The 24,614-nt window shown below is 45.3% G+C and overlaps 1 protein-coding gene across 5 annotated transcripts in view; it reads left to right on the forward strand.

The window, feature by feature from the left end:
• Window positions 1–24,614, forward strand: part of SEL1L3 (SEL1L family member 3) — a 100,838-nt gene that overhangs the window by 16,017 nt on the left and 60,207 nt on the right. For 3 of the 5 annotated variants that reach the window (XR_013370052.1, XM_077880608.1, XM_077880581.1), the window contains exons 3-8: window positions 9,359–9,503; window positions 11,138–11,259; window positions 11,642–11,757; window positions 14,300–14,358; window positions 21,619–21,751; window positions 23,558–23,690. Coding sequence is in view for 4 of the 5 variants with exons in the window: in XM_077880608.1 (XP_077736734.1) it covers window positions 9,359–9,503; window positions 11,138–11,259; window positions 11,642–11,757; window positions 14,300–14,358; window positions 21,619–21,751; window positions 23,558–23,690 (708 nt within the window). In the remaining variant the exon portion in view is untranslated. The remainder of the gene's footprint in view (window positions 1–9,358; window positions 9,504–11,137; window positions 11,260–11,641; window positions 11,758–14,299; window positions 14,359–21,618; window positions 21,752–23,557; window positions 23,691–24,614) is intronic. The other 2 variants (XM_077880587.1, XM_077880594.1) reach the window with 1 other exon arrangement.

Raw genomic sequence — 24,614 nt, forward strand, 5'->3', positions numbered from 1 at the left:
ACTTACCTGGAATCTGACAGTGCTTCCTGCAGTGTAGCCCTAGGACCAGCTGCCAGAGTCACGCAGGGCTCTTGGTGTAAATGCAGATTCCCAGGCCCCCACACAGCCTACTGGGTCAGGAGCTGTGGGGTGCAGGGCCCCGAGATCAGCATTTGAAACACACTCCCATGACTCTGACGCATCTTGAAGCTCCAGGACCTCTGGAGCTGCAGCAGAGCTGGTGGGCTCTTGACCTAGAGTGACGGTGGCCCAACCGCCATGAGCCTGTGACAGAAGACGCTTCCTCGGGAGGTGCCTGACCCCTGCTAGTCTTTGAGAGGACTTGCTTTGGGGCAAGGTGACTTAACCCTGAGAAAACAACAGCGATGAGTATTCCCTGGGACCACCCCAAATGGCCCTGCATCTAGAGGAAACGTGAGGGGTCTGTTTAGCCATACGTTATGGTGGGTCAGAGGCCACCTGCTGTAGAACAGATACATTCAGCATTAAAAAAAAATTTTTTTTTTACATTTAGCATTTAAAAAAAACTTTTCTTTATTTGAAATAATTATAGACGTGCAGGAAGTTGCAAAAATGGTAGAGAGCCCCGCGTATCCTTCCCCCAGGTTCCCTCTAATAAAAATCTTTCTTGACTGTAGGATGCTAGCGAGAGCACAAAACTGATGTTGACTTAGACCGTGGACTTTATTCAGAATTCACTAGTTTTTACAGGAGCTCTTGTGTGCGTGCGTGTGTGTGTGTGTGTGCACGCACGTGTGTGTAGTTCTCTGCCCTCCTATCCTGCACTTGGTCTGAGTAGCCTTGTTCCGTGTCTGGCTGATTCCATGGTTGTGTGGTGCTGAAAGTACAGATCTGGAGAGGAGGAAGCCAGACTCCGTTCCCGTGTGCGTGTGAGTTGGGGGTAGGGCGGGCGGGCAATTAAATGTCTGAAACAGTCGAGCTGCCTGCATTTCAATGATTAGTGTGCATCCTTCCTCCACGCAGAACCCCATGCTAGCATCTTTCTGGAATGCCTTCCACGGGGAGACCTAATTTATTAAGGAGAAGGAAGCACGAGGCACATACAAGCCAGTTTTTTTTTTTTTTTTTTTTTTTTTATTTGCCTCCGATTTTGTCAGGGCGTAATGATTCCATTTCATGTTTGGCAAATCACATATTTCTCACTGAAGAATGACTAAATTGCAAGCTGGAAGTTTTCAGATGAAGTCATTTATGAACTAGCCGAGGTCTTAGGGCCCCTGCCCATACCCTTACAATGTGAACCACCTTTTCTTTCTTTTGTTGTTCCTTCCCGTATTCACTGAGCTTTGCGGAATAGCGCAGTGGGATTTTTCTCTCCACCTTCTTCCAAGCATTACTTTTGGGGTGAGAACCAATCTGATAAAAGCATGATGCAGAGGAAAAACCTTTTCTAATAATTAAAGTCCTCCAAAATGGTTGAGGGGGTTGGTGCTCGTGCACTCTCAAAGCCAGCTCTGTTTGCTGTGATTTGTTCACCGAAAAGGGGAAAATTCCCTCGCCCTCTCTTTAAAAGAGGAATCAAAAGAGCGTCTGCAGCAGCCCTATGGAAAGTGTCCACGACCTTTGTTCTTGATACGCTGTGCGATGGAAGGGGGCCAGGCCTCTGGCTTGTTCTTAGCAGGGGCTTCTTTATTCAGCTCTCGATGAACAAGAGTCAAGTCAGAACAACAAGATGGCATTAGGGAGCCGAGGGGGCGCCTTTCATGTCCTGTCCCCTTGCAGTCTGCAGCCAGCGCTGGTGTGGGGTGGGGGCGGGGGGGGACGTTTTCTGTGTCAAGTGCCTGGTGTCCTACGACGGCTCCACGTCTGGACTAAAGGACGCTGTGACTTGCTTTCATTTTCTTTTTCCTTTATAAAGAGAGAAGAGAGCCAAGGTGCCCCCATGCACGGGGCTGTTCTGTGAGGACGGTTAGAGCCCCTCTCCCCCAAAGGCCCAGGGCCGGCCCCCACCGTGAGGCTGTGCGCCTGGACGCCCGCCCCTCCCCGCGGCCCGCTGTTTATCTGCTTTGCCACGACTATGCCAGGCCGGGCCTTTGGCCTGATTTTTGGTGGACGTGCAGCAGATTTTTGTCCGGCCCTGCCGAGAAAACCTTCCCCAGATCAGAAGTCGGCAGCCTCTCAGGACACAGGTGTATCCAGGCCTGGCCACGTGTCCTCCTGGTGCACCTGTCCCTGCTGCATTCTGGGCACTTGGGCCAGCGGTGGCCAGGCACGCCACACCTAGGGCCCCAAGCGTATTGTCCGTTTCCCTGGGGGAAGGGACCAGGCCTTGGCCGTTGTCCCTCAGCGGTGACACATGTGCCTGACTCACCCATGAACTCGTCGAGAAAAAGCGATGCACCCCCAGGCAACAACTCCAGGCCCGCCTGGACCTCTCTTCCTGCCTGTCCCACCGTGCCAGGTCAGCTGGCCCTGTGCCTCCATCCTCGATCGCCCCGCACCACGAGTGTTGCCGTCATAACCGGTGGATGTCACCGCCGGCAGCGGCCTCATTCCCCACGTGGCAGCCAGTGCAAACAGGTGGCATCACCCCCCGCAGGTGGTTCCTCCCACTGCAGTGAGGAAGAGCCCCTCGATGACCCCTGTGCCCAGGGTCCCTGTCCCCTACCCTGCCGCGTCTCCTGACGTGTCCCCCTTGTGCACCTGCTGCAGCCGCGCGGGCCTGCTTCCTGCTCCTTGAGCTTCTCGGGGTTATTCTCCCTTTGGGACACTTACGTTATCGCTCCCTGTGCTAATGCCATGTCAGGAGAGAGGGCTCGCTGAGCCGCTTATCTAGGATGGCAGCCCCACCCCGTTGTTCTCTATCTTCACCCCCCTCCCAGCCCTATCGTCACCAGACTTTGTAATTAAATATGCGTCATTGCTTTCTTTGCCCGGGGAGTCTCTCTGTACTGGGACGCGAGCTCCCTAAGGCCAAGGTCCTGGCTCGCTTTGTGCGGTGCCCCCTGCCGCAGCCCCTAGCACCCGCAGGCATCCAGTGACTATTTGTGAATTGAGTGACAGATGCTCTCAGCCAAGGGGCAAGGACTGCGTGTGACCATCACACTGGGACATCCTCACACAGCTGTGTTGCCACGTTAGCGAGCACCCAGGGGTAGCGGGCGGCTGTCCCTAGGCTCGCACACAGGCCACAGCTGCCCCGGGAGAGCCCTTCTGGGGGCTGTGCTGGTTAAGGATGCAATCTCTTGGTCAGTCATTCTCCTTGGCAACCGCACATGAGCACTCCCTTTGCCCTGCCCTCATAGTTTGAGTCTGGGATTCCCCAACCCCCGCCTCGACCAAGTTGATGCCTTTTATGGGAAATAGGCCTCCCCCCTGCCCCCACTGCCGCACCACGTGGCAAAATCATCCTCCTACTTTGGTAGCTGGCTCAAATGTCCACTCCTCCCCTGCCCACCCCCCTCCCCACCGAAGCTTCTCTCTTTTCTTTTTTCATCCCCACAATCAGAAATTAACTCCCTGCCCTCTGGCCTCCCCTAGCTGCCTGTGGGTGCCTGTGTGTCATGTTCAAGTCAGGGAAACAGAGAACATTGAGCACCGGCTAGGGATCAATTTCTCTGCTAGGGCTGGAGGCGGGAAGATACAGACACGGTGCCCCCTGTCTTTAGGTGCCTAAGCAGGAGGGAAGAGCAGCTACCCGTAGTGACAGCTGCTTCCTGCGGCTGAGTGCTCGCGGTGTGGCAGGCACTGTGCTAAGCGCTCTATGTATCTCATTTAATCTGCCCAGAGCCTTACTGTCACCTCTACAGGGGAGGAAACTGACTCAGAGAGGGTGGGGGACTTGTCTAAGGTCGCACAGCTCTCCATGATAGAGCTGGGATTTGAACCCAAGGGAGTCTGGTTCCCAAACCCCACAGGGAGCTATTATGCTGCACTGCTGAGGGATGTCATGAAACTATTTACCTATTTTAAGTCCTTCGTTCACTGAAAGAAGTCACTGAGCAGTCTTTACACATCCAGAGCTTCGCTTTCTTCTCAGCAGAGGCGACATCTGAACAGACACTTGAAGGATGAGTAGAGGTTTCATCGTCGGAAAAGGGGTAGAGAGAAGGGTCTCCAGGGAAAAGGAGAAGCATGAACCAAGACACAGAGAGGAGAATATGCATCCCGATGGCGGCAGGGGTGTGACCCCGCATCTCCCGATGGGAGGGATGGCGACTAGGCCTTATCTTGGCTGCCAGCCCGGAGGAGTAAGAAGGATTCCGAGGCTGAGTCTGTGCCTAGTGCGAGAGTGGCGGGTGATGGGTTCCCGGTGCCTGGCACCGGGTGCAAATGTGGGGGAGCAGCTTCCTGCTCTGTGTTTGTCCTTCGAGGTAGAACCCCAGGTGTGAGTTGGGCGATTCGGGGAACTTAGACTGGAGAAGCAGGCTGGGCCCACACGGACGTGTGTATTAACCGTCTGCCCTGCTGTGCGTCTCTATGAACATTTCTCTGGTCTTTCCGCTTGGGGCAGACACTGGGGAGCGTGGCAGCTTCCTTCTTTTCCACTCTCTCTCTCCCTTTCGTCGACGATCCATTCTCCTCTTCAGAGCCAATGGATTAGAAGTGTGATTTCTTATAACAAAACTCCATTACAACAAAGTCATGGAAGGACAATGTGGGAGCCAGGCTTTACCTGTCCCCGTGAAACTACCAGTTGATGCAGTGAGACTATTTAAGGCAATGACATGATGATACCGTTTATAACTCTGAGAACTATGTATTTGGCACTTTTATTCAAAAGGAGAGACAGAGAGAGACTTAGTTCTTTTTTTCCCTCCAGTTAATCACGGTGGTCTGAATTTCTCAGTAATAACACTAATTAATGCCTCGCATCTGCATGGCCCTTTATGGTTTCCAGAACACTTTTTCCGTGCACATTGTCTCATTTAATCCTCATAATAGGCCCATGGGAAAGAGTATTATTCTCATCTTTTCTTTTCAGAGGAGAAAACCAAGGCTCAGCTTGTTTCAGGGGAGTCCAAGCTTCCTGATTCCTTCGACTTTGCTATGCCGCCTCTCTGAAATATGCTAATACAGCCCTAACCCAGGTTCTAAATTAGAAAGGAATACTCTTTTTTTAAGTTGAATTTTTACTGATGTGAATCATCCTGTTTTCCTCACCCACTGGACTTTGTGTCTTTGAAGCAGATTGAATAGTCACAGAGGCCCAGGGCGGGGAGGCCTTCTGTAGGGGGGCTGGCGTCTTCTCCCGGCCTGCATGGGAATGCTCAGACTTTGTTCTCTGGGTTTTTTGTTTTGTTTTGTTTTTTTGGCCTAAAAAGAAATACATGCACCTGGTAAAAAATTCATAGAGTGTAAAAGGGGTTGGAGGAAGAGTGAGCTCCCACCCACCCTGTGCTCTCGTTCTTTTCCTAGAGGCAAACTCACGGACACTAGTTTCTTGCATCTGCTTCCAGAAATGCTCTCTGCTCCTATAAGCATTAAGTTCATGCCCCTTTCTTCAGACACACATGGGAAGCTACTAAAAACTCTGTCCCGCTCTCATTGACAACACGGCAGAGATTTTTCTATAGGCAGAGCATGTCCTACACGACCTCATTCCTTTCAGTAGCTGCTCAGCATCCCGTTGCCTGACAGCCCATAATTTATTTAACCTGTCCCCTGCTGGTGGTCACGCAGGTCACTTCTAGTCTTTTACTTTTGGCAACAAGGTTTCGTCGAACATCCCTGTACATGCATCTTTGGGCACACCTACAAGTATGTTCAGAGGATAAATTCCTGGGAGTGAAATTTATTTTATTTTTAACACTCCTACTATTGAATATTCCACTGACTTCCTTACTCGCCCACTTCACTGCCTGGTATCCTTTGTGGGGAAGTTCTGACCTAAATCATACTTGCGAGAAAATTGAGTTTTAGTTCTCAGGCTTTGGTTTTAAAGAAAATGGAACCCCTGAACACACGTGCCTTTTAATGTCTTGCATTTGGAAAGCACTCTTGAGATACCTGCGCTCCAGCTTTCCTTCTTCAGGTTGGAACATCTTAGCTTCTTTTCCTCCTGCTGCTACTTACAGACTTACAGTCTGGTTTGTTTTCGTTTGTTTGTTTGTTTTTGCCCCAAGACTATCTCTAACTTCTCCCCAAATGGGCTGAGGTCTCAGCTGCATCATTGTGGATGTGTTTGAAGCACGTCCTGAGTAGGGTTTTGTTACATGGACGTGGGACTGTCCCTGGAGCAGGTGTCCATGTCAGGGCTCTGATCACTCTACTGACCTGGAGAATGGGCTACGTGACTCACCCCAACCGCCCCACTCGGAGGTGATGCTCAAAGTCCTTAAGAGCCCGTATAAGACAGGGTCTCCAGGTCAGGCTCCGCGGGTGCTAGCCGTAGTGCTGAAGCAGGATGGTGCAGGAGGCCCTTGCTGAGCCAACTCTACCCTGAAGGAGAGCCAGGATGGGTAGTGGTGCTGGAGTCGTGGAGGGTCAAGGCAGCACCGACCTCTTTGGGAAGACCTGTGAGATGTGATGTGGTTTAATAAGAAGCCCATTGGTTTGTAGTGGGAGACCAGCTTTGAGTTCTACCTGCATCTCTCACGGGCCGTGCAACCTTCACTTCTTGTCTCCAAATGAAGGAGTTTGTGCCGTACAGATGGAATCTAATCCCTCTTTTTTCTCTAAAATTTGATAAAAGAAAACAAGCAAAAACAGTCAAAGTGGTGGGTTCTAAATCTGACCCGTTTTCCTGGTATTTTTATGTTTGTCGCAATGATGCCTTTTTCCTACCTAACTTCTGCATTCAAGATTAGCCAGAGAAATGGATTTGGGGGAAGGGTCTCAAGGAAGAGAGGCTGTGATCTGATTTCAGAAGCATGGGGCACATTATAGAATTGTGAAAAGAGTTGAACAGGAGAGAGGCAGGTTCAGATCCTGATTGAATAGGATAGGACTGAAGGCCTATTTGTCCATTCATTTATTCATCATTCCCTCAATATTTGTGGAGCCTATCAAGTGTTGGCCACTATGCTGGGCTCCAGGGATGGGGTAATGATTGAAGTAATGTCCCCGCTCTCTTGGGACTTACGTTCTGGAGGAAACTGGGCAAGCCTCTTATCCTCTTTGGACCTAAATTTTGGGCTTACGTGTTTCTACCTGTAAATTCTTTAATGGAGAATGACACTGGTACTATTACTTCCCATTCTAGTGGCCATGGCAGCCATCACTAATGAAACATAGTGCTCCAAGCAGCCCCACAGTCAGATATTAGAAAACAAGCCTAGATGTTGAATCCTAATGTCCTTTCCTGCTCTGAACTTTCATTCGTATTATTTCTAAGTAAGTGGGAAGGCAATATTATGCTGAAAGAAAAATTGCAGGAGAACTCCAAATCATAGAACTATTCAAGCTGTAGATTTTACAAGAAAACCATCATCGCTTTGGTTTTGTTGGGTACAAAAGGTACGTGTTTTTGTAAAATTTATTTTAGATCTTTCTATCTTAGATTTTTTTCCTTCCACATCTTTTGCTGCAAGTTCTCCAGCTCAACCCGCTTTACTTTGATCCCTGGATAAAGGAGAGGCTCATCAGCATTGACTTTTAACTCCTTTCACTTTGGAAACCTCTTTATGAAGCCTCCTTTTACCGGAGTCAGGTTGGACAGAATCAAATCCTGCTCTTTTTGATAAATGTTTCTACTGCACACTAGGTAACTCAACAGCAATCACTAGCAGAAGGCCTCCTAGGGGGCTAACGTGGCCATCTGGTCTTTTATGTTCCACTCCACACGGTGGAAGCCAAACCAAGGTTGGGCTGACAGCAGTCTCTTGGTGATTTTCTCCCTGGATTCCAAAGACACACTTGCAGTGTTTCCATTTCTAATCCCCCCTTCCCTTTCCCATAATAGATCAGCAAGTCCAATGTCCCCAAATTGAGCTCAAATAGTGAAGAATAAAAAAAAGTTTGCGTTGTTTCTGTTGGAATTGATAACTCTATCCTTTGGAGATTTCAAATGCCTCTCTACCTCTCACAAAACAGGGAGATTTGTGGACACTGGGGACAATGTGGCTCTATTTTATTTAATTCTATTAGATATAGGGGTCTGAGATTATGAACACTTTGCTCTTGTGATTTTTAAGTTTTAATGAGCCAGAGCTACCTCCCTCTATAATAAAACATTTCTCTCCATTGAGGAATGACAGCTGGGGTCTTCAGTATTGCAGGCTGAGGTATTGGATAACTTGCACAGAAGTTAACTCTTCCCTTTCCAAGAAGCTGAGGAAAATAGATAATTTCCACCATTGGATCATGGACATTTCAACCGAAGAGCATTTTTTAAAAGAGAAAAGGGATTCTTTTCTTTTTCTTCCTTTGAAAGGGGGTTGGGTATGGAAAATATGAAAAAAAATCATTCTGGCCTCGTTGAAAGCAGTGGGTATTAAATATAGATGAGATAATTCAGTTCTCCTTTTAAGACTTGTTAAGGACACCCTGTCTTCTCTAGAGCCACAGAGTTCTCCCACATTTGCAAAATAAAGTGGAAGGCTCCCTAGTTTTAAGGGGTTTGGTTGGCCATTTTTGCCAAAGGTAATGTGTGGAATATATTGGAAAATCTGCACAGAAGGAAAAAACCTGTGCACTTCTAAGAGCATGGATTCTGAGACAAAACCGCCTGAGTTGGAGTCCCAGCTCCACCTCTTATTATTCAATCTTCTCTAGAGCTCAGTTTTTTCATCTGTTGAATGGAGGTAACAGAACCCATTTCATTGATGGTTATGGACTTAAATGAGATGACTCCTGGAATGGTTTGCTTAGCACATCCCTTGGCGTATTCTGTGTTCCATCAGCATTAGCTACCACTTTGGCACCTGTGCTTCCATTTCCCCATCTGTAAGGTGGGGATAATAGGATTAAAAGAATCTCTCTTTCTAGGCAGCTAGCTAGCTGAATGAGATATAGACCCATTGACAGCAGTGTGGTTGGTGTCCTGCTGCTCGTGTGAAAACGGTTACTGTTGTTGCACGGATTCCAAACGCTTTCCTTAACACTGGAAGGGCAGCATGTGAAAGAGCCTAGGACCCGAGCTTGAACATCACACGTCTGGCTCTCCTGCTTATTAGCTGTGTCCTTCGGCGAGTTATTTTACTTCTATGCCTCGGACTTTTCGTCTGTAGATTGGGACCCATAATTCAATCTCCTCAGTGGGGTTGCTGGGAAAACGAATTGAGACAGCTCTCTGTAAAGGGCTTAGCAGGCGTCCGGCATAGATTCAGTGTTCAATAAATGTTTGCTAATGTTTTCAGATGCTTTCTTGTAACTGGGCAGATTGGAACTGGGCAGAGGGTTCCAGGAAGAATGTGATTTGGGAAGCAGTGCTTTGCTGGAGATAATTGAAAGGCAGCCGTCTTGCTGTTTGCAGATGTGGTCACCCTCCTGGGCTTTCTCTACGCCTCCAGTGGAGAAAACACAGGCATTGTGAAGAAGTTCCTGAGGTTTCACAACCGAGAGCTGGAGGCCACCCGACGCCAGCGGATAGATTATCCAGTGTAAGAATGGGCAGGTGATGGGGGCTGGTGGGGCAGTACTGTGTTTCTCTGAAGACCAGGGCAGGCTAGTGGAATCCCGTAGGAAGACACGCCTTGGTAGCACGTTTCAGAAAAATGTGGAGATCCACACGGCTTAGACAGAACTTGTGGCCCAAAGTATTCCTGAATTATTCTTGCAATTAGCAATCCTCAGCATGCCTCGGACTTTCCTGTGTCGGTCCCAGGAACGACACGAGCAGGGGACCAAGGTGTGGGATCCTGAGGCCTCGCAAGCTTTCGGGTGCAGCCAGCCACAGCCAGCGCACATTGCTGCCTTCGCTTTGCTTTTTCTGTCTTGAAAGATTGGATGAGCTGCTTGAAATCTCACAACTTCTGATCTCCTCCATTGATTTCAGCAAAACCCAGATATATTTTTTTCCTTCTGCTGAATTGAAGATGCTGAAAACAGTTCCTGGTTCACCTCAGACCGGATGGATTTAGCAGAGTGATTTAATTCTTCCCATGCTGCTGGCTGTAGAAAGATCTTGAGTCACTTTACTGAGCGTATGTTCTTGCTAAGCTTCCTTGTAATAACTTATCTTCATGAGCTTGCTCAGCTGGGTGGGTCAGGAGGGAGCTGTGTGGCACCATCTGTTTGCATATCTTACCACTGATTCTGAGGCCAGATTACAAAGCCCAGAAAATTCTAAAGGACTTGTTTGGACCTATCTCCAAAGAACCCGGGGCCACGGCCACTTTAACCCAAACTGTGAATTGCTTACTGGGGTAACGGCCAGAACTCTGTACATTTGTTTTGACCTTGATTCCTGTTTCACCTGCAAAATGCAGTTACTCCCAGCGCCTCATCTTTGAACTGCTGGTCACTAACATAATGTGTGGCATCAAGCAAGGGTTCAGCAAATATTTGCTGAGTGATGGATGGATCACACATCTTGGCTAAATGTGTCCTAGTTAAGTTGACTACTGTTATTTTATTCTCACGCCACAAATCACAGATGTACAATACTTTTTTCAACTAAAATAGCCCCGATCCAGAAATGGAACAATTAGATTAGTTGTTTCCATATGGGTCAGCCAAACTGTGATCCTGACAACCTAATGTATGCATTAAAATAGTATCTATGTGTCCCAATTAACGTATAACGATGCCATTCGCAGATTATGACATTTTTGTACCTTAAGGCTTTCATCTTGGAAGGAAACAAAAATTGCTCAAAAGCCCTCATTATGTTTTTTTCTTTTAATCATCGAAATTAGAATAGCTTCTTATCAAACCACCTCTTATTTAAATCCAGATTTTTATTTTATGTCTGGCTTTCCAACCCTTTATCAAGAATTCAGATGGCAGGCATGTGAGATTGTCAAAGAGGCACAGACCCAGAGTTTTCGGTGCAAGGGACACTATCTGCTAGTTGTATACAATGATTCTTAACTCCTGTCTGTTGCAGTTACTATAACTACCTCCTTTGTCTCAAAAATCAAGCTTTGCAAGCTGATCTCCCATGATGAACATGAAGGCAAATTCATCCCTTCATTGGAAAGAAAGCAATTTACTTGGTCATTGTTAGCTATAATTACCTGTTCTTGGATGATATCAATCTGCAGATTTTTTTTTTTTCTCCTCACTCTTGTAGGTTTACTGTTTCATTGTGGCTTTACTTACTCCATTATTGCAAGGCCAATCTCTGCGGGATTCTCTACTTTGTTGATTCTAATGAGATGTACGGCACGCCGTCTGTATTTCTCACTGAAGAGGGTGAGTATAAAACAGAACCTTTAAAATAATACTGTAGTTTTCTTGTGCTCTATTGGCAGTTATGTCTGGAATTAAGGAAGATGCTGTCAACGTGGTAGTTCAGCGAAAGCGATGATTTTCAAATGCGGCCTCATGTGAACCTTTTCTTTCTTTCTTTTTCTTTTTTTTCCTGGAAGCGTAAAACACATGTCTTCTTTACGAAGGAATCCACTTGTGTGTTCTTTTGCTTGCTTTGTCTTTGTTTATAGGAAGATGACACATGTTTTAGCCATAGCGCTCCTTTGGACAATTTTGGTTGCTCGAAACAGGAGCAACCACTTCGTGCACTTTCTAAGTTTTTTTTTTTTTTTTTCGTGTTCACGAGCTTTCATTTTCCTTGTAGGCCACTTGCATATTCAGATGCATCTTGTCAAAGGAGAAGACCTTGCTGTGAAAACGAAATTCACCATGCCTTTGAAGGAGTGGTTTCGACTGGATATCTCTTTTAACGGAGGCCAGGTATCTGTGCGCACGCCCCGCGAATCACTTCGTGTTAAGCCTTGCCATAAACTCAGGAAGCAGGGATGTCTGCAAGAGCACATTTGTGGCGAATGATAAACTCTTTACAACTCTACACTTTTTCAATCAAACTTTTATAGATGGAAGTTTAAATCATAAGAATCCTATCCCATTTAATTAACTTTTAAAGTGCTTCTTTCGACCATATTGTGAATGAGTAAATAATATAGCCAGCTCTATGTCCACAATTATCTGGATGATATCAGCAATTCAGTATTCCCCCACCCCCACCCCCCGAGGGAGATAGGCTTTGTGGAAATAAATGTTAAAGCAGCATCGGTCATGTTTATGCAGTGTTATCAGATCTACGACTTTTTTTTTTTTTTTTTTTTTCAGGAAATTTATTGGTTAGCTCAGCCAAGAAATGGTTTGACTGTTTTTGGCAGTTACACAATTGCTGACGTTTGGCATTAAACAGACAAATAATAACCAACAAACCTAAGTGATGGCAGGACAGAGGGGCTTTATCTACTTTGTACTATAAAAACAGTGTACATAACTGTTTCAAACTCTCATAACACAGATTTTATGGATTGTGGCAAATCTGTTGTTATAATTGAAGACTATTCCATTTCTCAATATACTTGATGCCGATGTGCTACTTTTTTCCCTCGTTTTACTTCCTCATCAGCTTTTCTTATTGATTTGTGATTTTCCGGTAACAAAAGTGGAAGAGACGTTTTGTTTGTCTTGTGTATTAGGTAATACACAGACTTCCCTTGGTGCTTAGGTTTATCACATTTCCTTTTTCCTGGAGAGACAAGAAATCAGGTCAACCCTTGTTGTCTTCCTAAGAAGAGTCTGTGAAAGGTTAGCTGGGATTTTTTTGTATGTTTGTTGGTTTCCTTAACAATGTGAAGCGACACAGCTGTGGTCTGTGGTCCAGCTTCCCATTTATGTAAGGATTATGATGGCATTATAGCTTGGTTGCTGCTTGCTCCTAAGAAGGTCAGATTGGTTCTATGTGTCTCTTAAACGGGTATCAAATCATCAGAGCAAATCACAGATCTTATTTTGTGCCCTATGGATGTAAGGCTCTTTGCTCACAGAGCTTATCGACTATTTATGGGAGAAGCATTAGGCAGGTGAAGGAATGTCATAAGGAGAGCTTAATTACCAAATGACTCATATTGACTCAGGGAAGAGAGGTGGCATTTCACGCTGGGACACTCGGGGAAGGTATCATAGAGAAGGTTCCTACAGATTGGATGGAATGGAGAGAGAGGAGAGGAGGCAACATTTTAGTACATCGTTGGAGGTTAGCAGCAGATAAACCAGTTTGGAGTAGAAATTTGCAGACTGTAGAAAACTAACAGAAGAAAAAAAATTGTCTTTAGGGCTAGAATGTGGACAATCTTGAATATCAAGGAATCTGGATTTCTATTTGCAAGGCAGCACTAGTGTCATGGAAGATTTTCGAGCAGGAGAAGAGTAGATCAGAGTAGTCCTTTAATTAAAGAGATGAATTTAATTTAGCAGAGTACGTGATGGGGTAAAGATTAGAAAGACCAGATGGGGTAGAGAGAAAAAAGAAGTAGGGTTGGGTTTTTTTTTTTCTTTTTCTTTTGGTAGATTTATGCCTTTGGTCCTACTTTCCTTCCATCCTATCTGGTCTCCCTAATATCTATAGGTCCCCCAAACAGCATTATGGTTTTTCCATATAACCTCCACCCCTGTGTTGGGACTGTCATACTCATTGCTTTGACTAAATGGACAAGTGACTTCAAGCCAGTGGCTGGTTTAGAGAAACAATAGATCTGAGTCATTTTCTTCTCTGAACCAACGTGTTGCATATGGATGAATTGGGTTGGGTTTTATGCATTAGTTTGTCTCTCATCGACACAGTGTCGTAGCCACACCTTTGAGACCCTGCTTAGGCCAGCACATGTTCCCTAAACCCTTGCTCGGTGCTAGCACCGGGGGAGTAGAAGGAGCCCCTTAGCTCCAGGGTAGTCCAAGGCACGAGAAGAACACGGGACAGCTAACAACATTCTCGACAAAAACATTGTCACTGTTGAAATGCCAGTGACGATTCTCCGTGCTTAGGGAAAGGGAGTGGGGAACAGCAGCACGCGAAGAACGCTCAGCGCCAACTTATTTCTCCCCTAAGGCTCTCGTGGGATCAGAGTAAAATTTCATAAACTCCTTGTAGTATGTTACACATTTCCTCATCTTTCTACGCAACACACTTTTGAGCACAAGTACACCAAACGAAGCTTTGGCTGGTAGCCTGGAAGCATCTGAACCCCACTGGGGGAAAGTGGGTGATGGATATTGTTACCATGTGTAGTCATTTGGAGAAATTAAATTTCTTTAAATCTTAAAACGTACACTGGGCTAGTAAAGTGCTCCTTTTATTTCTGCAGAAATGGACCAGGGGAGAGACCACACAACCCATTTTATGAGTAATTTATACCCAGAACTGTATTTATGATGTGAGGTGTTGGGGCATAACTGATCTTGTATATTTCTCCCAACACAGATCGTAGTAACCACCAGCATTGGACAGGACTTGGAAAGCTACCACAATCAGACCATTAGGTAAGTGTGATATTTTCTTTTTAGGCAACATGTTGTTGGATAAGGATTAAGAAATCTTCATACATTAGCCTTCAACCCTCATGTTATTCCCACACTTCCTTATTCAGCTTTTCTGAACATGGACTGTGTCTGGTCTGCCTGAGAGCCAGTGTTTGCACTTTTTTTTTTTTTTTTTTTTTTTACATCTGCAAATTCCTCTCCCTTCCCCCCACAACATTTTTTTCTAAGCAAGAGAAACTATTTCTCTCTCCAGATCCCATTGTAAATTCTTCCCTTCGTGGCACCTTATAATTCATTTTCTTTGAAAATTATCTTCTGTGAGGGATTCTGAAAGATAAATCAAAGTATTAATGTTGCTTATTGAGAATGGTTGGTAGCTTTGGCCTAGGATAAAGCATAAAAGCAGACAGTCCTCATATTTATGTTTATAATCTAAATTTGAAATGCATGCAACTATTGATATTGGTGTAACTTTTCATCCTCGTGTAACCATTCTCCACAAGAGTTACGGAAGCTGAGAATTAGGTCTTTTGCCTTGCGTTTCATAATTTTTTAATTTCCTTCTGCATCCCTGTCTAATAGCAGGGTTTCTAGTGGCAGAACCATGGGGCAGCCTGCTTTGGGAACCCAAGATACCTCAACATGCCTAGACTATATATATATATCTACAATCAAATGCTTAAAAATAAGTGTAAAAAACAGAAACACAAATTACCAGCTTTGCATGTATAATTTATGTATGCATGTATAATACCCATGTACCAGCTTTGTCTGTACAATTTAAAAAATGTATTAGGCACTTTGGCTAAAGGAGGGGGTCATCTCGTTCCTCCCCGCTGTAGTTACTCTACTACAGCGAGCAGGAAACTGTCTCTCTGAACAGGCCCGATCCCTCAGACTCCTCACATAATCCACATTTTCTTGGAAACCAATTATTGAAGAAATGAAAACAAAGAGAGAGACGCAGGAATGGAGGGGGGCAGGGCACACATCCTACTTTTTCCCCCCTGTCATTCCAGTTTATATTTATGTCAAACTGCTTGCTTTCGGGCTCTGGGCAGGTAGAACAATTCTTATTTTCATGGCCGGATTAAAGGATTACAGTTATAAGGAAAGGCTAAAGAGGTGTTATTCCTTAGCCTGCAAGAAGGTCAGGGGCGACTTGACAGCTGTATTGGAGCAGAGAGGCTGAGGCCTGAAAACAGAGGGGAGGAAGGCTGAAAGGGTACCAGGAGGACTTAGACCAGTCAGAAAGAGTTCAACGGGCATGAGTTTTGTTGTAGAAGAGAGTTCAAGAAGGAGAGAGGCCTGGCAGTTTTTTTTGGAGAAACAGATGCTATGTGGCTCCTTTGGGAGCGTCTGCTGGTCTCCCGCTCTGCATGGTGGGCCCCAGAAATCGAGGGTTTAAATTTTGGGATGTGAAATCTGAAATAATACCTCCTCCTTTCCTTCCTGACCCCCACGCCCGACCCCAGGACGTTTTTGACAGAAGATTGATTTCATAGGCTCTTTTTCATTCTTGACATAAGGGCTTCCTTTCATCATACATCCCAGAGACCTAGGTGCTGAATTGTAGTTGGAGCGATCACAGGGTGATCCAGGGCTGGGACCAGCACGCGGGGACAGAGACATACGCCTTCCACATAAGATTTAAGGAGGTTCCAGAAAACTCCATAATTGTATTAGTTTGCTAGAGTTACTGGAACACAGCACCACGAGCTGAGTGGCTTAAACAACTGAAAATTGTTGTCTTATGTTTCTAGAAGCTAGGGGCCCAAGATTAAGTGTCGGCAGGGCCGTGCTCTCTCTGAAGGGTCTGGGAAAAGAGCTGTTCTGGGTTCTGAGCCTTCCAGGCCTGTCTCCAGCTTCTGACAGCTCCTGGGGCTGTGGTGGCAGGTGTCCCAATCTTCACAGGACATTTTCCCTGTGACTGCATGCATGTGTGCGGGTCTTTCATATTTCCGCATTGGGTAAGAACACCAGCCATATCGGACTAAGGGCCCATTCTGCTCTTATGGCCTCATCTCAACTCATTACACCTGCCATGACCTTATTTCCAAATAAGGGCACATTCTGAGAGCCTGGGGTTCAGACTTCAACCTGCAAATCTGAGGTAGGAGGGTGGGGGGAAATGACACAATTTAACTCATAACAGTAATCATGACAAATAACATCTAACATAATATTGTAAGAAACAAAAATTAATGTAAGGAATAGACAATGAACAAAAAATAAAGGTATTCCGTAAATACAGAATCCGTGTGATCATATCAGATTCCGGAGAGGAGGATGGATTATCAGGTACAGACCAACTCAACATTCTGCTTAAAACATTGAAATGATCTCTTACGTGGTAATAGGGGCAGTCCCGGACCCAGGAGTACCCCTTGCCACCTCCTCAGCTGTCCTGCCTGTACTCCTGGGACCTTCCCCATCAATAGAAGAACTGGATTTAATGTCTGGCCTACCTGGGATTCCTGTGGTTAGATATTTGGAATCTCATCCATCAGAGAGATTTCCGAGTGGGCCAAGCCAGTGAACTAAACATCAGATATTTCAGATGGTTATAGGCTTTCCATCATAGCGCTCCTTTTCATTCCTTGTTGTCGTGTAAACATAATGATAGCTGCCGTCCCACAAAGGTGGTATAGAAAGATCAGTAATTAAGTGCTCAGGAGTGCAGCGCTACACACAAATGAAAGGCTGTCAGTGACAGTGGGTGACAGGTAACAACTTCAGGCCTGTATAGGGTTTATCCTTCCTTCATTCATCCAATATATGCTCATTCACCCAACCTGACACAGTGCCAGACTCTGGGAATAAAATGATGAACAAAAAGAATATAGGCAATCCCTACCTGCATGGAGTTCAAAAAGACAAAAACAAAGCAAAACCAAACAAACAAAAAAACCCCAAAAACCCTAGTGGGGGGAGGCAGATCTTAAATAAATTCACAAATACATTTAAAATTGCATATCATGGTGAATTCTGGGAAGGAACTGAATAGAATAATAGCTTCAGAGGATACCAAAGGGATCAGAATTTTCAGCAGGTTCCAGAGAAATGACATTTGAGATGGTGATTACTCTAAGGGGGCAGAGGGACAGCTAATTTGAAGCTCTATGTTCCCCTACTAAGGAATGCTCAAGCTGGAGCTGTTTTCTAATCCTGAGTGAGGTTTATTAACGCCGGAGATTCTTTTGGGCTGCCCGCGCTCTGCAGTAATAAACCAAGGCAGTCTCCTATGTCCAGATAAGAGTAAAGAGAGTTTGCCAGTGTGTCTGAGGTTTCCAGAAGGGATGGCCTGGGCCTTGGAACCATGTTGCTCAGCTTTATGTCAGTGAAATTGATGACCATCAAATGGTGCACACACAGTGCAAGGAAGCACTTGCAATCTTTGTGCAGCCACGGAGGATTTTAGAGGAGAAAAATGTACAGGCGCTGATGTGGATGGAAACCAGGCTAGGGAGATTTCCTATTTAGCTCTTCCTTTGGGGTTCCCAGACCCAATTCCAAGATGGGGGAGGCTTCCCGCCTACCACCGCCAAGCAATTCTCAGACACCAGCAGGGTGTCCGAGAATTCAATGCAACTCCAACACGGTCTACCCAGAGATAGCATCAGACGGCCACAGAGTCAGTCCTACTAGACTGCCCCCTCCCCAACTTCAGATACCAGTTCCAAGCCCATGCAGTAGATTGGAGGTTCCAATGACCTCCTCCTTAGGTTCTTTTTAGTTGCAAGATCAGCTCCCAGGACTCAGGGAAGTACTTACTTATATTTACCCATTTATTAAAGGATCTGATATAGGATACTAATCAACAGCTAGGTGAAGAGATGCATAGGGCAATGGCTAGGAAAAAGGCACAGAGCTTCCACGCCCTCTCCAGGTGTGCCAATTTCCTCAGCCTCCATGTGCTCACGAACCTTGAGGCTCTCACCCAGGCCTTTAGGGTTTTTACCGAGGCATCATTACATAGCCATGGTTGACTAAGACATTGGCCATTGGCTGGTTCAACTTGCAGCCCTTCTCCCCTCCCTGGAGGTTAGGGGGTAGAACTAAAAATTTCAATCCTCTAATCATATGGTTGGTCCAGCTGGGAACCAGCCTCTGCCTTTGAGTGGAATCACCTTCACTGATATAACAACAAGCATCTTTACCACCTTCAACACTTAGGAGATCCCAAGGGTTTGAGGAGCATTGTGAGCCAGCAACTGTGGACAAAGATCAAATGTATATTTCTCTTTTAAAAAAATTTATTTTTTTATTTTAGAGAGAGAGAGTGAGGGGGAGGAAGGGAGGGAGAGAAAGAATCTGAAGCAGTGCAGAGCCCAATGCTGGGGCTCAATCTCTTAACCCTGAGATCACGACCTGAGCTGAAATCAAGAGTCAGACGCTTTAACCGACTGAGCCACCCAGGTGCCCTCAAATATATATTTCTTATAAACCACAAGGTTGCAATTGTATTATGATAGTGATAAAAAAATTACAATCCCATATCATAGGGACCAAGTAATTTATGGATCAGTTGAAAAATTCAGTTAAAGCAAAGATCCATGTAAAAAGATACTTACCATAAACATTTTATTTTAATGAAAAAAACCTAGAAACATACATTCATCCACCAATCTTTCCAGATAGGGCCTTTGTTATGATTCTACCTATAGAAGTTCCCTGTGGACTTTCTTGCATAAAAGGCGCCCAATTTCTGTTTCTTACAAATGGAAAGAAAACAAAGACACTTGTGAAGCTGTCAGAGCCAAAATACATCTAGATTGCTTCCATTTTCTTCTAGTCTTCTACAGTTGTCCTAATTCCACACTTTTTGAGTAACTGTTCTTTTCTGAATCTACCGAAAATAGTCAACCTAATTGTTATAGAATGGACAAGTCTTTCTTTCCAGTCCACATTTTATTGAATAACATAATAGTAAATTTTATAATTTTAATGACCATACAATTGGCACTGTCAGGTTTGGGAACAGACACTCCTGATTCTCACTGGGCATGTGATCCTACTAAGATGGCAGTAAAAGTCCGGCCGTGGACTAGGTTAATAATAATAACCGTAGTTAACTGTTATGGTGCTTAATTACCATGTGCCAGGTGCAGTTCTAAAGGCTCTGTTCAAAAATTAGTTTATTTAATCCTTCCAACAGCCCAGTAGTTCTGGGCTACTGGTACTGTTACCTTCTCTACTTAAGCAGTGTGAAGACTAAGGCTGCAGAGAGTGGGCTCCAGCCGCCGAGCATCCAGCACGTAGCAGGGATAGCCAGCAGGTGTGCTGGTGAGTTGGTTGAGCCGAGTTCCCTTAAGAGAGCTTCTATTGTAGAAGCATTGCTTTGTATCCTTCAAGTACCAGGTACTGCATCGTGAGGGTGGCTGGAATGTTAAATCTTTCCATGGTCTTGAAAAACAAAATCAATTCATAGCTCTCAGAGATAATAACTTCGTGGTCCTAGAGGAAAATAAAGGGAAGGACCATCATCTTCTCACGGCCCTTCAAGCCTAAGATTCTGAAAGGAAAAAAAAAAAATCCAGAGAAGAAGCACTTCTTTTCCATTTTAGCCACATTCTTGTAAAGCCAATTTCTGAGCATTCACTTTTGCTGCCGTCTGTGGATGTGTTCTCCCTTTTGTCTTCCTCTCCAGCCAGGTGCACCTGCTAGGGTTCGGGTTCCTTGGTAACAGTCAGTACAGCCTCTCTTTGGGGCTAACCCCAGGTTGCTTGGCTTCTCTGATCCAACGGCTGGTATCTTGCTCCATCCCTGTTGGCGTCACCCTGGCCCATTGCTCTCGCGGCTCGCCGGGCTCCTGGCGGCTTGCCTGACATTTTGTTTTCTTTCCATCTGCTTCCATCTGCCCTCTGCCTTCCCTGGCGCTTCCTCTTTGCTTGGCTTCTCACTTGATATCTGTCTTGACCCCCTCCCCCCAACCTGCTGTCCACATATGATGGCACCTTGTTCACCTATCCTATTTTAGTTTTTAAATGGGTAATAAAGGCACATGTTTAAAAAGAATCAAAACTATATGAAAAAATATACAGTTAGGTGTCTTGCTTCTACCTCCGCCCCCATCCACTCCATCCCCTACCCTCATGCCCTGGAGAAATACTATTATTAGTTTCTTGCAGTGTATACTTAGACTTTTTAAAATGCAAATACCAAAAGAAAATCCATTCTCCTCTTTCTTGGATAAAAAGTATGTATTCTTTGTTCCACACTTTTGTTCTACTTTTTTTTCACCTAATATATTAAAGATCTCTCCAGGTCAGTACACAGAGCCTTCTGTTCCTTTTTTTAAGCTATATACGAGGAAAAGGCTCACATTTAGGATCCACTGGATGGCTGTGGGCCAGACACCTGGGGTTTTCCAGGCTTTGGTGAATATAAACAATGCAGCAAGGAACAACTTTGTGCATTTTATTCATGCTGGCCCATTGTCCCCCTTCGTTTCCCTTCCTGTTTCTTCAAGTCTTTCAGGACGAGGCGGACTTCCAGCATATCACCTGTGCTGACCTCTCGCTTTCAGCCTCTTCCTCCTCACTCTGAATTTTCTCTTGGTTCTTATCTAATAGGATATGTTGTTAGTTTTCCTTCACAACCACCTTCTATCCATTCAACAAGATGTTTTTTTTTTTCCTTTTCGAGCAAAACATTTCCAAGTAAGACTAGAGATTCCAAAAAATTCTAATTCCAAACAATTTTACCAATATCGAAAGCCGCCAGGTACTGAGTATTTATGGTGGGCCAGGCACTCTTCTGGGCATATACCATTACATTTCATCTTAGTCCTCCTAAGAATATAATTATTTTTTTTAAAGATTTTATTTATTTATTCATGAGAGACACAGAGGGAGAGGGAGAGGCACAGGCAGAGGGAGAAGCAGGCTTCCTGCAGGAAATCCGATGTGGGACTTGATCCCAGGACCCCGGGATCACACCCTGAGCCCAAGGCAGAAGCTCGACCACTGAGCCACCTAGGCATCCAAGAATCTAATTATTAAAGAACTGATTTATGAATGAGAAAACTCAGTCTCAGAGAAGGTAAGGGACAGGTCCAAGGTCACACAGCTGGTAAATAGCAGAGTTGGGATCCTAGCCCAAGTGTGTCTGACCCCACCATGGTCTTATCCACTAGAACTCAGCGTGAAAAGCAAGAAGAAATTTGGGGGTGTAAGTCAGGGACGGTCAATGAAAGAGTCTCTTTTTTGAAGATCTGGTTCAGACCAAGAGCCTTCTTAATTCTTTGTTCTTCTATAGCTTCAGGGAGGATTTCTATTATAATGACACTGCTGGATACTTCATTATTGGAGGGAGCAGGTATGTGGCCGGCATTGAAGGGTTTTTTGGACCTCTGAAGTACTATCGTCTCCACACTCTGCACCTCACACAGGTGAGCCCTGGGCATCGAGAAGTTTCTGGGTGTTCATGCACGATGGGTGTGTGCCTCGGGGACGTGGAACCTCATGTAAACAAAAGATTTACCCAAGCCGGACCTCGCATTGGCTCTGTCATCAAACATAATTAATATGGAGGCTTTTCCCCCAGCAAACTCGATAATAGATTTCTGTTAAGGTTTGGTTCATTTAGTACTCATAAAATGGAAACCATTTACTTCCTCTGTTTTAATAACTACTAGCTTAATTATAGAGTAGATTTTTATCAGGCTGTTGCCTATCCAGTGATTAAGCTAATGAAAGGAGAGAATCTTACTTATTTGGTAGAGCTTCTTTTATGTGCTATTATTTAAAGTATCAGAAGAGGAGATGCTCTAACAAATTAAAATCTTGGTTCCGTTTGCTGCTCTCTTCAGAAACGCAGGCCCTGGGCTCCCACTGGGGTGGGTTGGCTGTACTAGGGATTGTGGAGGACTCAATCTACTGTATCGTGACCCTGCATCAAAAAAAAACCCACCCACAGATGGGATTGTCCAGCTCTGCAGGCCTGCTCCCTCGGGGCTGGTGCAGGGAGACGGGGATTCCCACCATTACAGAGGTGTCTTTTTCCACCTTGGTAAGGGGATCACCAGACACCTGAACAAGGAACGTCAATGCATCCTGTGACCCTGTGGGATTTGTTCTGGGAAAAGCGGGAGTCATTAGGCAAAGTAAAGGAAGAAAAACGCAGAGCCCTCTACCCATGGGTGCATCTCAAAGGCCCTATGGAGAGACCTTTATGAAGAGGAAAACAAATAAATTAATTTATTCATTTCACGGCAAACACTTCTAGAGCACCTGCTATCTGCCAGGCCCTGTGCTGGTGCTGAGGCATCCAAGATAATTAACATGGAAGCTCTCAAACTTTTTTCTGAAGGTGGTTCACATAAGAAATCTATGTAATAATAAAAAAAGAAAGAAAAGAAGAAATCCGTGTAATATCATGAACATACATATACATACACACATAGACACGTATACGTATAAAATACAAAACTGAAACAATGATCTTACAAAGAACACATACCCTTCCCATGTTAAATGCACTCTGCTATTTTGTGTTCTACTTTATATATATTTTAAAAATCACTGCTGGTTACAACCTGCTGAAATCATTTCATGACCCCCTAATGGGTCACAACCTGCATTTTGAAAACCAATGAGTTGAGATAAGGCCTGTTTCCGAGAAGCTCCCCGTCTGGGTCTTAAACACCTCGGTCATGAAAGAATGCGGTACATGCTTTAATTCACACTCGAGCCCAGGGTTTGGGGTCTGTGGGCACATCTGCATCCGCACACACCTGAGGGTGGGTTGTTAGCAAAGCTGCCCCGTATCATGACCTTGGACCTGACTCTTGGAGGCTGAGTAGGAGCCTGACAAACAGACGAAAGTGGGAGGAGGGTTCCCAGGGAGGGGCACAGCGCGGGGAGACTTGGCATCGCTTGGGAACTGAAGGAGAGATGAATGTGTCTAGGAACAGCATGCAGTGAGGGGAAAGAAGAGGGTGGAGGCCTGGTCTCTGGGAAATCCTGACATTTAAGAAGCTCTGCAGAGGAGAGGGTGCCACGGAAAGCAGCTAGAGGGAAGCAGACAGAGCTGGTGCATACCCTCCCTTTGCTAATCCGGAGTGGATGATCCGTGTGCAAGCAAGCCATCTGGTGATACCAATGGGGGAAGGACATTAACCCCAACGCAGCCTCATCGGTATCGATGGGAGCTTGGTGACAATTGTTGCTCAGTCGATTTTCTTGCCTTCTTGTAGATTTTTAATCCCCTCCTTGAGAAGCAACTTGCTGAACAGATCAAATCATATTACGAAAGGTGTGCTCAGGTCCAAGAAATAGTGTCCATGTACACGTCCACGGTACAGCAAGGGGGCGGAAGACAAGAAGCATGTAAGTACTGAGCTTCCGGAGAGCAATTTCTAGCTCTGTGTATTTGTGTCAGTACGTTTGGCTTCTTTCTACCATGGTCAAGATGGAATATATATGACTTGAGCAGTGGGAACAAATATGACTGCAAGCCCTTCCGCAGATGGAGGCAGGTGACCTTGTACGTTCTACCTGGACCCCAACCAGACCAACGGCCAACAGGAACCCACACCTGCCTCTTAGCTTCAACCATATGCGATTCAGTTTAAGAATACAAATGAAAGCGTTTCGAGCCTCCCATTGCATTCTTCCCACCCATAATGGGATCTTAGGCCAGTCTAAGAAAATAAAAGTGAATTGGAAAATAAATTAATCATTAGAAATGTTTCCCCATCGGTGCACTTTTGTCTTGGGCCATTAATATCTGAATATTAGCTTTCAGAAATGTTGAACAGTGACTTTGTTGTTTGGGGCTCGGTTTTATTTTTTTAATCCTTGAAATTGATTCATTCTGGAAGACCTTGGTAATAGCCAACAGAAGGGATGAATTTCAAATAGATTGCTTTCATGCCTGCTCATATTTGCACGGACATCCTTCACTCATACAGGGTGGTCGTTGATTATAAGACTTGGTTCCTGGCCCGTCTTGCAATATTTCAGCTTGGATCTAGGGCTTATAAATTTCTCTGTGCTTAGAGCTCCTTGCCTGATACGGTGGCACTAGAGTTAGTCACATATGTTCCTTCTGGAAGAGAAATTCCTGTGGGGCCTTTGCCATCAGGAAAAGAGAATTGAGTATGGCAGTCCTGCCCACGCATTTCACTGTCTCCAGAGCTGAACTTCCCGCCCCAGGCTGTGGAGGGATGGGTGCCTCTGGAACGTACCTCGGTCCGATAGGGTTCACAGACGAGGGTCTTGGGAAGTGAGGAGAGGCAGTGATAGGTGAGT

The sequence above is a fragment of the Canis aureus genome, chromosome 2, assembly GCF_053574225.1.
Source record: "Canis aureus isolate CA01 chromosome 2, VMU_Caureus_v.1.0, whole genome shotgun sequence".
Classification (NCBI taxonomy): domain Eukaryota; kingdom Metazoa; phylum Chordata; class Mammalia; order Carnivora; family Canidae; genus Canis; species Canis aureus.